At 43.5% G+C, this 12383-nt stretch overlaps 1 protein-coding gene across 11 annotated transcripts in view; it reads left to right on the top strand.

The window, feature by feature from the left end:
• The window catches only part of MAMLD1 (mastermind like domain containing 1), a 131429-nt gene that overhangs the window by 38853 nt on the left and 80193 nt on the right, over positions 1-12383 (top strand). For 5 of the 11 annotated variants that reach the window (XM_081897576.1, XM_081897580.1, XM_081897578.1 and 2 more), the window contains one exon: positions 1446-1520. The exons of 3 other annotated variants lie outside the window; for them this stretch is intronic. In XM_081897576.1, the coding sequence (XP_081753702.1) occupies positions 1446-1520 (75 nt within the window). The remainder of the gene's footprint in view (positions 1-1445; positions 1521-12383) is intronic. 3 more of the 11 variants (XM_081897579.1, XM_081897582.1, XM_081897583.1) reach the window with 1 other exon arrangement.

Genomic DNA, 12383 nt, shown 5'->3' with positions numbered 1-12383 from the left:
CCCAACGATACCTGAATTAATCACAGATTCTTATGCTGTTTGAGGGAAAGACAACCCTGCCCCCTTTCAGCTGAGTAAGGGTACCTTGCTAAGAAGCTATGAATAATCAAAGCAAGAAGTTTCCCTTTTGCTTTTATTTAGAGCTTCCGGTTTTAACCACTTTGTGTAGGGGGCACAAGAACTTCACTTAAAAGAGGAAGCCCTCTCATGCCACATTTGTTAGTGAAATCAAGTCGGGATATCCCAAGAATTTCTCCACCTATGTCATTGTCATGAAATGTCACGTGGGTATAACCCTCAACCCCCTCTAAAAAAAGGCTGTTTCTTGGCTCTCTCTGCTCCATGAGAACACTGTCCTTGCTGCAGACCACGAGAGCTGTTTTCTTGATTTCCCCCGCTGTATGTTTCTCTACAGTGGTACCTCGGGTTAAGAACTTAATTTGTTCCGGAGGTCTGTTCCTAACCTGAAACTGTTCTTAACCTGAAGCACCACTTTAGCTAATGGGGCCTCTCGCTGCCACTGCGTGGTTTTTGTTCTCATCCTGAAGCAAAGTTCTTACCCCAAGGTACCATTTCTGGGTTAGCAGAGTCTGTAACCTGAAGCGTCTGTAACCCGAGATACCACTGTACTGGCATTTCAAGCAGCAAAACAGCTCCTAAATATTGCATATCAGCGTGTTGTAATCTTTAAACCTTTATTTATAAATAAATATTAAATTGCAGCTGTGGTGCTAGCTTTCTGGAGTGAGTGCAGTAGGATTGATCCATGCTGAATTTCACAAATTAATCAAGGTTACTGAAGGCACTGCAATTTTATGTGTGCACAGTGGTCTCCAGGACATAATTGCTATGTCCTCAAAATTAGCTTTTTAATAAATACATGTGTAAGATGTGTCTGCAGTGGTGCACTAACAGATCTGGTAACAATGATGAGTTTTTGCCACACACCATGATTTGTCATACTAGCCTGGTACTCATTCTTAAGGCAATACAATGTTCCCATGAAAGATAAATTGATGCACATTTATAATTTTCTGGCATAATGGATGGGTAGATAGTCCCAAACTTTGGGTGCAGGTCGTTGCTGGCATGGGATGATGGGATCTGCTGTATTCAAATCCACTGCAAGTTGTCCAAAAATGGGGAGTTGTGAGGAGGGGAGGTTACTACTACAGTGGTACCTCCGGTTACGAACGGGATCTGTTCTGGAGGCCCAGCCGTATCCCGAAAACTTTGTAACCAGAGGTGCCCTTCTGTGCACACATGCACACGGCGAAACCCAGAAGCATACACTTCTGGGGGTGCCGCGTTTCCAACCCGAGGTTTGCATTACCCAAAGGTAACCCGAGAGTCCACTGTATAGTAAAAACTTCTCTTTTTTGTGCTGCATTTCATACCTCAGACAAATCCTATACAAACCTACTCAGACCTTGCATTCATTTCAGCAGAACTTGTTCCCATCTTTATGGCATCCGTCTTGGGAGACAATGGAGGAGTGTACCTTTGAGGGAGAACTGCTGGTGAGTTACCTTGCCTGTTATGGGTCTAGAGACTGAAATGGGGGAGATATGTTTTGTTGCAGCTGGGGCAGAGGAAGACATCCGGTTGCTCTGCTGCAGATGTACCACGCCACTTCTTCTCTATGCATTCCTCACATCTAAATGTGTATTTAAACATTAGATGAGTGGCTTGGCAGTTATTTTTCTTTGGGTTTATCCCATGGTACTTGTGGGATCATTAAAGGCTTGTAGCCTTTCTCCAGGAAGTGGTAGCCTTCTTTTGCAGCAGAACAGTGAAACTATAAACATTGCACTCGTGCCAATGGACGAGCCTGTGGGAAAGTGGTACAGGCAGCACATCCATTATTTACTAAAGGGCATTTTAGGGGCTGGTGATGGGGGTTGTCCTCTACATATGGTATGGTTGCCATATTTCAAAAGTGAAAATCCAGACACAAAAGCTGTTGGGCTTGTTTTGTTTTGACTAAAGTTGTTGAGTGTTCTTTTTTGAAAAATCTGAAAATTAAGTTTTAAAGCTATTTTTAAAGGAAATTCACCAAACAGTCAACACTTCCGATATGGGCTGCCATTCGCCCAAATTTCCACAGGCATTGTAACTGGTATCTGAAAATTCTGCCCAGATGCTATTTTTGGCAGACAAATGCCAGATATGTCCAGGAAATTCTGGGTGTATGGCAGCCCTATATGCTCTGTAAAAACCAATGTGCAGGGCAGATTAGAGGAAGCACGGTGTAGTTTGTGCTGGATGTGAGCCCTCTCTTCATGCTGGAACAGAGTACAATGATACCTCCGGTTACGAACTTAATTTGTTATGGAGGTCCATTGTTAACCTGAAACCGTTCTTAACTGAGGTACCACTTTAGCAAATGGGGCCACCATGTGATTTCTGTTCTCATCCTGAGGTAAAGTTCTTAACCCGAGGTACAGCTTCCGGGTTAGCAGAGTCTGTAACCCGAAGTGTTTGTAACCCGAGGTGTTTGTAACCAGAGGTACCATTGTATCTTAACTGTAGGAGATGGCCAAACTTAGACAAATGGTTAGTTTTTGCATGTAGCAGGGGTTTGTTTAGGGGTTTTTGCTTGAGTCAGTGTGGTCAAGCAATATGTAGATTAGGGCAGCTTCAGGTCCCAGACCAGACGCTTGTGCTAGGCATCCCAAATACAAAACAGCCTGACCTGAAAAATAACAGTGGCAGGCAAGAATTCTACCACGGAACCACCAACGGCCTTAATAAAAGGCCTAAATGTAAACTTCATTTTAAAGGAAAAGAAAAAATAAACAGTTGCCTACCACCCTGATCTGCGTTGAGCAATCCTAGGGGAAAATATTGTTGTGTACTTGTACAATTATGCCCAAGTACAGTACAGTACAAGTACAAGTACAGCCCAAACACAGTGTGAACAAATTCCTTTTACTTTGGCTGATGCCTATCTGCAAGTCACACTTTCTAACCTGAAGGATCCGCCTCCATTCTGCAATATGCGCAAGGCAGCTGGTGTTCAGATATTCTCTGCTTCATTTTAATTCTGCGTGCTTTCAATTCTGAGCCCGGAGAGCCTAAGCTTAAGCACATATTTGAGCTGGCATTCCATGGATTTTAAACAGAAACTGAGCACACACCTTTCTGAAAGGCATAAGCAGTATTATTTTCTCTTTTCAAGCCTGCTAAGCCAGAATTAGCCAATGTGGAGCCCTCCAGATGTTGGACCTCCCACCAACCCCAGACAGTGTTCAGGAACGATGGGACTTTTAGTCCAGGAGCATCTGAAGGTGTTGGCTGCCCCTGTGCCAAGCTATTTTTAAGGTTATTCTTGTTTTACACACATCTGTGGATAGACAGTCCCTTCAAAATCGGGTTGAGACTGTCCCTTAATGTCTGAGCTAGGGCAAAGCAGAACTACAAAGCTTGGCTTGTGGGCTGCCCTGAGAACAGGCTTATTCTGTTTATTTTAAGTAGGCTAAATAGCCATAGAATTTGCTATGCCCCTTTCCCCCTCCCAGATATCAGGGCTCTGCAGTCTCTGGGAAGTGCAGCTCCGCCCCCGCCCTTCCTGCTTTGCATAATTTCACACACTTCAAGTCCATCTTTTGTATTAGGATTCCCAAACAACTAGATAAGCTATTGGGGCGGGGTGGAGAGAGAGAGAGAGAGAGAGAGAAAGAGAGAAGAAAGACAAGGGGTGTTACAACACAGAGAAGATAAATGTACCGGCTGCGCTAGAGGCTGTCCTCAGGCTGTTTGTTATGTGTCTCAAACACTGTCGCTACATTACACACTTCCTCGATCTCCGTATTACCCTACAAGCTTGTCGAACGGGATCCTCTGTTGCAGATTCTAGCTTACTCTGACCTACTTCTTTCCTGTGTCCCAGCAAGCTGTCAGGAACTATCAGAGCACTGGGAGCTGAAACAAACACTCACCGAGGGCGAAAGCAAGCTAGTCTCGAGCGAATGTAATTAGCTGCGTTCTAACTGGTTTGTTTGCTTTATAAATCACATCGTTTTTATTTCTCCAGATTTGGAGTAATTGTGTTATTGGGGCAGGGTGTTGTTTTTAAACCCCCCCCCAAACCCTGTATCTAAAATTTAAAATATAATAATGAACTGCTCTGTTTAAAATTCAGGAATGGTTAATTGGTGATATACAACAGATAAACCACACTAGAACTTACTTCGTCAGAGGAAAATGAATTAACCCAAGATTTATTTATGCACTGCAAAGGCAGTGGCTCATTACTTAAAGCCCTGACATCCTTCATTTTCTTTTCTTTTTGGGGTGAAGAATTCATTAGGGTTATGATTCACAGCTTCCAAGGTAATCCAGTATTGCATGACAGCAAAACAAAAAAATATTGAGGGCCATACAACCCCCTGGCTGGCTCCCAGTTCAATTTTTTTCTCATTGTTTGCTATTGCAAAGCCTTAAGATGCCACCTAATGGTTGACAATCTACTATTCTAATAACACGTGGCTTATAATAAAATAACATGGCTTATAATAAAATACATAATAAATAATAAAAAAGATGCTTATAATATGGCACCTTTCAATATATTCTACCCAGTCTACAAAGGATGCCAGGGTGGAAATGAAACTGTCTGACCCAGAAATGCTTGCCTATTGTTCTAAGTGTAAAGTTCAATTTCTGTGATAACTCATTGTGGGAAGAGGGAGACTCTCTGCCACATGTTGGCTTTCATATGTTCCATGGCCGTAACCTAACTATCAAACTGGTTCTGTAACTGAGCTTTGATCAGATTTTAGGCCAAGTTTCCACTGGCATTTAGTCTCTTAGAATAAAGGGTACAGGTGCTTGGGTATTAAATATCTTCTTGTTCAGCCAACTGCTGTTGGTGAAAGTTTACGGACCGTAGTAGTTATGTGTATATTTTATTTACCGAGTGATGCTCACTCTAGCTCCACGAATGGTTTGATACAGGTGTAATGCCAAAACCCACTGTTTAGTGTTACGTGCCTGAGCCTTATGCGTGAGCACACTTCTTTCCTCTTGTCAAATACAAAATTCTCTTCCTAGTTTGAGGCAAGCCATGGTTTGCTGTTGCATCCAATCCAGCCAACTACATTCTGTGCTTGCCCTACAAACCACAGTTCAAAAGCAGCCATGGTCTGCCTCAAGCCAGGGAAGGAAGAGAATTGCCATGGGTGAAGGGAGGAAAAAGGAGCACACTATGAAATTTTGTTCCCAATAACTGTGCTTAACCATGGTTTGGCATTTCCTCTAACCATGCCTCTGTCTCTTTTTAAGGTTCTAGACCTTGTGATGATATGTACATAGCTTGGGGCAGTTCTGGATCCTTTACTGTTGCTTGAGGTTCCAGAGGCCTCTGTGGTACACAGTGCTTCTATCAGCTTTGCCTGGTGGTCCAGCTATGCCCCCATCTGGACAGGGATAGACTAACATCTGCAGTATCTGCTCTGACAACCTCTAGGTTAGATTACTGCAATGTTTTATACATGGGGCTGTCCCTGAAGACAGTTCAGAAACTTCAGCTGTTGCAGAATTTGGCAGCCTGGCAACTCACGGGGATGGGGGGGGGAGAGACAAGACAGTTTGATCGTATGAATTGGCCTGACTTTTCCAGGCCCAATTCAAAGTGCTGGTTTTGACCTATGGAGCCTTAATTGGCTCAGGATGGCAATACTTCAATAACCTACCCAGACCCCGCAATCATCCTCTGAGGCCCTTCTTCGTGTCGTGTGCCTCCCTTGTGAGAGGTTCAGAGGATGGCAGCATGAGAACGGGCCTTTTCTGCAGTGGCTCCCTGTTTGTGAAATGCTCTCCCCAGGGAGGTTTGCCTGGCACCTTCATTATACAACTTTAGGCTAGGGCTGAGTAATAATCTGGTTTTCAACAATGTGATATATCACCAACTAAATATTGTGATATTAATAATAATAATAATAATAATAATAATAATAATAATAATAATAATAATTTTTTATTTATATCCTGCCCATCTGGCTGAGTTTCCCCAGCCAATCTGGGCGACTCCCAATCAAGTGTTAAAACAAAACAGCATTAAATATTAATATTAAATCTTTTAAAGAGAAGATAGCTGCTTATTTCCTTCACATCTGAAGGGAGGGCGTTCCACAGGGCGGGCACCACTACCGAGAATACCCTCTGTCTGCTTCCCTGTAACCTCACTTCTCGCAATGAGGGAACCGTCAGAAGGCCCGCAGCGCTGTATCTCAGTGTCTGGGCAGAATGATGTGAGTGGAGACATTGTCCTCCCCCTTCTTGTTATTGTTTTTATTTTGTATTTTGTGTTTTTATGTTCTGAACTGTCCTGAGATCTACAGATGAAGGGCACTGTACAAATTAATTAAATAAATGAATGCTTGGCAATGTGCAGGATTCCACCCCCATCCCACCTCCCACAGCCCGTCCTGGCATGGATGTGTAGGATATAAATTTCTACAACAAGCAAACGGCATCTGACACCTTGGAATTTAAGGGCCAAATTAGACATGAACAGCTACCTATTTTGCTTTCGTGAACTAATTACAGAGGCGTGGGAGCCTGATTCTCTCTGTGAAAGCGGGGTGGGGGGTGGGAAGAGGAGGCTTATATTACCCTTCCCACCATCTCACATGGCTAGTTTGGTCCTTTCTCTCCCTCCTCTTGCTGTCAGCTTCTGCAAAATGCTGTGGAGTGGGTATACAGTATGCAGTTCATCATGGATCTATCTCGGGTACCTTCGTCACAGAATTGTAGAGTTGGAAGGGACCATGAGAGTCATCTAGTCTGTCTCCTGCTGCAATGCAGGAACCTTTCGCCCAATGTGGAGCTAGAACCCTTGGTCCTGAGATTAAAGATTATCATGCTCTCTACCAACTGAGCTATCCCACTTCATTCGGCTTGCAGAGCATGGGCTACCCCTGGCACCATTATGGCAGCAGACTATTCCCAGCCCGATTTTATAATAGAATTTGCCTGGTTCTGTTTTGTTAACCTCTCTTTCCTCACAGGACACAGAGGTGGAATGTTCACGGTTGCTCTCCTCGTTTAACTTAATCGGTCACCTCCTACCCACTACTGACATATCTAGGGAGCCAATGAAGTGTGTTTAATTGCACATGTGTGGACTCTGCAATTTGGTGGACAGATGGTGGCTGAAGGTTCCTCCCCCATATACTTCTCTGTGTGTTAGAATATATTTGATACCACAAGAGGTCATGTTAGCCTAATGTGAGCAGTTTTGCCATTTCTAAATTTAAGTGGAAGGGTGTTTTTTCTCCCCCCCCCTTCTTTTGCTTCTAGTTCAAATGATTTTAATTGGATGCTTTCATATTAGAGGGACACCAATCTTGTATCCCCTTCTGTTTGCAATAAGAGCTGAGAGGAGACCTTGCTGCTTGATAAATGGGTTAATTTTATTCACCAAGCAGGTAATGGTAATCCGTATTAATAGGTGTAAATAGGCTCTTGATACCCAAAGGGGGGGCATCTAATTAACATATTATTGTTGGTTTCAGATCTCTGCATATTTGTGAGCAGAAAGGCAAAAGCTTCTATTACAGTCTTATAACCTATTTGTCACACCACATAGCAGAGTGGGTGGGTGTTCAGTCACTTCCGTGTTTCATGCTTGTTTTTGAATTTACCTTTATTTCGCTGGATGTGTTCACTGAGTGATTCCGAAAGCGTGCGCTTTCGTTTCCTTTCCTTTCCTTCTTCATGCACTAATCTTGTTGTTGGCATCTGTTGGTACACAAGGAACCTAAGAATTAAACCCTTCTTGCTGTGTTTTTTTATTTTTAAGTTGTAGCATGCCTTTTGCAGGCTTCCATCATTTCCAGGTTAAAAGTAAATAAACCATATACAGTATAACATTTCAGCCAATTTCACTGTAATTCTATATAGTATTAAAACAGGATGTTTCTGCAGGTATACATTGTTCTTCGTGTTGAATGCACTAAGTGCTTGGGTTTCTTCCGAGACCGCACAGAGACTTCCTGAATGCAATATTGGTAGATAATGGGGAAAGTGTTCATCTTTTATAGGGAGAAAGACAAAGGATTCAGAATCATCTGCTTTCCCTCGCCTCATCTCGCTGTCCTCTTTCCTGTTCCTTAATCACAAATCTCTATCTCTCTTTCCCCCCAGCATTGCATCATTAAGCATATTTCCTTTATTGGGGGAGCTAAGAGGGAGCGGAATATATACCCAGAGAAATATACTTGCAATTATATTAGCACTTCTGTAATATTCTTACAGAATATTCACACACACAAGTTAGGTGTGCATGCTTATGTGCATATCAAAACTTCTAGAGTGTTGGACATAAATCACTTTATCTCACTGAACCATTATGGAAGCACCATCAAATAGATCACTCCTCTAATTACCGTATGGGGCAGTTAAGAGATGAGATCTGAACCAAGGGCTTCACAGTTTATGCTTTTCTGCTGCCCTAACCCTAACGATGCATTTAGGTACCTGGGGAACAATAATTAAAACGTTTCTGAGGAACATCAGGGCAAAAGGCTCCCCACTCCTGGTTCAAAGTATAACCTCAGGATCTATTGTTTCCCAGCAAAGCAGTTGGGTCAAGTTATAGACTGCTACACTTTTCTTTCTCCGCCCCCACTCCCTTTATTCTAATAGTTTCTCCTCTTCTGAAACTGAACAAGGCATATGCACCAGTCACATCTATTTTTAGTTCCTCTCTAATCATTTTCACTTCTAATTTCTCATCCACCAAGCTAAAGTGCTGCAATAGTTGAGCTGTAAACACTGCAAGGGAACCTGGTTTTCTCCTCCTTTAGAATTGTTTTGTTTCTCCCGTCCTTCCTTCCTTCCTTTCTGTCTGCCTTGGTTTTGAGTGGTGTTAAAATATTGAAGTATTTAAAAGGCGGAGGTGTGGCGGCAGCTGAAGAGTGGACGCTTCCTCCCTTATAATATAATACCTCTATTATACTACTGTATTATGCAACTTGAAAAAGCCACGTGGCATCGTGTTTACAGAGAAACATTAGAGCCCATGGAACCAAAGGTGTCAAAGTCCTTTCTTCTTCGTCACTTCTTGGTTCTCTCCCCTGCTATCAAAACTGCAGGTGTGCAATTGTGGTGGGAAGGAAGGCACATTGGGGAGAGTAACCCCTTATGCTGCTTCCTCCTCATATAGCTCATGCTCCTCCTAGTCCACCAAACAGCTCTTGGGCAAGCTGAGCGGGGGGGGGGAGGCATGGGGAGGACAGTACATGGGGTGGAGAGAGTCCCCCCCCGTGTGCCTTTCTCACATTGTAGACCAAGTTGATCCCCAAAGAGCTCTATGGCAGGCTGGGAAGGAGGATCTCTCCCTGATAGAGGTGAAGAGGGGTCTGCCCTCCTCTTCTCCACTGCGGGGGGGGGGAGAGTTTCTATGCCCAGTGCCAGATTACCAAATAGGCACTGGCTTATGGGCCCCATGCATCTTAGGGGCCCCATGACAACTGATCAAAATATTGGAAGAAAATTACAATTGAGCTTTTCTTAGTTCAATGTTATCCCACTAGAAGAAACACATGAGGGGTGGGGGTGAGATTTGGACTGCCTCCTGTGGCCTCCACAGGGTTTAATCTGGCACTGTCCATGCCCGCTGATTCCTGGGTGCCCCCCCAACCTCTGTTTGTGTCAGGGGATGCACTGCCTCTGAATCAGGGCGTTCTACTTAGTTGTCCTAGTTGTCTTTCATGAAAGCCAAGTGGCTGTCTCATGCTTTCCATTTGTGTACTCCTTAATTAACATGCATTGTCACTCAAGAGAGTGACATCTGGGATCTGAAGCAGAATTATTTCTCATGTCTGTTGTGATCAGTGGTTTGGCAGGGATGCAGAAAACCCTTTACTGAGTCACACGATTCTGCGTGGGGCATGCAAGCCAGATGTTTGTGATGTCCTCCCTGCTGCTTGGCAGGCCACTGCCACTGTTCTGCTCCCCCAGATGTCTGGTCAAGTGTGACAGTTCTTCTTGGTCTGCATGCAACCTGTATTGATTCCTGCCTACTGGTGTACTGGTTAGTGTGTCAGACTAGAACCCAGCAGACCAGGGTTCAAATCCCCCGCTAAGCCTTGAGGTTGCTGGGTCACCTTGAGGTAGCCGCTGCCTCTCAGCTTAACTTACCCTGCAGGGTTATTTGTGGGTATTTAAATGAGGAGGGGGAAAACCATGCATGCCACCTTGAGCTCCTTGTGGAAAAGGTGCAAGAAATAAATAAATATCCCAGCAACATAAGGTGCTTAAGGACTTCAGTGCAGAGTTTTCTGTTCTCTGCTTTCGGGACAGGTGAAATAAAACAGCTGTGAAAAACTTTCAGCAGCACACAAATTTAGCTTGTCGCAAGCTAATACAGCTTTGTAAAAATAAGGAACATGATGTTAACTGTGGTGTGTATGCTGGGCAGTCTAAACCGAGCTCTAAAAGAAGGGATTATTGTGATGCTTCATTGGAACCATGGACAGGGACCAGCAGTTTAAAATGGAAAGGGCACATTTAAAAGCACCATTGCAAAGCCTACCTTAGTGCCCTTAAAGGAGCAGGGCGCTCTTTGAATGAAACTTCTGCAGTCTTCAGAGGGCTGCCTGTAGCCCAGAGCAAAAGATTTACTGTGATTTGCTGTTGGTGCTGGATAGGGGGGCAGGGCTTCATTGCATCGTTTTAAGCCCAGCAGAATCTTAGGAGAGAAAATTGTTAAAAACAGCAACAGCAATAAAAAAGCAATAGTTGGGGGGACACTTAAAAAAAGAAAGAAAGGCAAACCGTTGCTTGGAATGTTTCTATTCAAATAGGTTGTAGGCTGTTTATTGACTGCGCAGGTCATTGGTGAAAGGTCAACAGCTCTGCTGTGTCGGCAGATAAAGACTGAGGGAAGCATGTCTGAGGTCACATTGCAAAGGAATTCAGTTGTGCTAAAGGAGGGACGTTTTGGGTCTTTATTTCCTCAAAGGAGGGTGGGGGCTAAAGAGTCTGCACATTTACAATCCAAGTCTATATTAGATTAAGGATCCCCTCCCCCTGGTTTTATTTTGCTTTGCTTTAATAAGCTATTTTTAGAGCTTAAGTGTTTAAAAGCAGACAGCTGTAATTATTTATCTACCATTTTGTTTTTGGCAAAAGATGCCTTTTAAGCATAGACAGATTTGACCATTTATTATGAATTGTTAAGCCTTAGACGCGCATCTGAGCTGCCCAATTTGTTAGCAATTCCACCCCCACCCCCTTTTCCCTCCTTAATATTCCTTCAAGGAGCCCTGCAGTTTTTGAAGATGCACACAACATTCTTTGTTTCCCTAGTAAATAATTGGTCTTTAACCTAGATGAAGTGGAAGAGCAGTTACTTAACACTCTTTTCTCCTGGGGTCTTCATTCTGTTTTTGGCCCAGACTGAGAAGGCATTTCTTTTACAGAAACACTTTAAGCATGTGCTGAGATCCTTCTGACTTGGCACGGCTGTAAGTGAAGTATCAGTTTAAATAGTTCCTTGAACTTGAAACTAATTTGACGCTTTGAGTGAAGAGGGGTGTGTGGGTATTTTCCCAAGGTAGAGAGAACTAGTCCAATACCTTGGCTTTCCTTCTACCTTGCATGTGCTAATCTCAAAAGAGAAACTTCTTTTATATGCACATTTTTAATTTGGAGTGAGGAGAGAAAAATCTAACCAAAGTAGTTCAGTGGTCATGGTCATGTTGGCTTAATCTTTAAAACAGGAACAGTGTCTTCCCTTACAGGGTACTGCTGTCAATGTGAATAAACTAAAAGACTGTAAAGAATCGTTTTGTCACAACACATAGCTCAACTGAGGGAGTAACCTTGCTGCAAGTGGAACTAAACTGTTTTTAAGTGCTAGCAATCCACCTTAATCTTCCATGTTTTAATCTTCCTTGTGGTCCTTGTGTAAGGGCAACCATGGTAGTCTGTATGTGCTCAGAGCAGCATTTCAAACCTTTAGAGCAATGATGGGAGTTACCTGTGTCCTCGCAGGTGAAAACTTCCATCATCCCTGACCATTGCCAGGCTGGCTGGGGCTTATGGGAACTGGAGTCAAACAGCATCATAAAGATTTTTTCTAAGCGAGAAAGATATGCTTTTTTCCCTTTCTCTCTCCCACTCTACTCCATCCAGACAGCTCTTTATTCATTTTGTGGTTTCTTGCAATTTGTTTGGCACAGAGTCACTTCACTATCTTTGCTGCTTAGTGCACAGTAGAATAGTTGTCTGCAATTAAGGGCCAGGTTGCTGCCACCTCTGCCTTGGAGAACAGACACCTGCACTCGTTGCCAGAATTTCACAAAGCAGCCTTCTTGAACTGGATCCAAGTCCTTGCAGGCTGCACTTGGCTGGCTGGCTAAGCAGGGCCA

Source organism: Podarcis melisellensis (assembly GCF_964234715.1).
Source record: "Podarcis melisellensis genome assembly, chromosome: Z".
In the NCBI taxonomy this organism is placed as follows: domain Eukaryota; kingdom Metazoa; phylum Chordata; class Lepidosauria; order Squamata; family Lacertidae; genus Podarcis; species Podarcis melisellensis.
The sequence above is the reverse complement of the archived record's forward strand: the minus strand, read 5'-3'. Positions and strand labels throughout refer to the sequence as shown.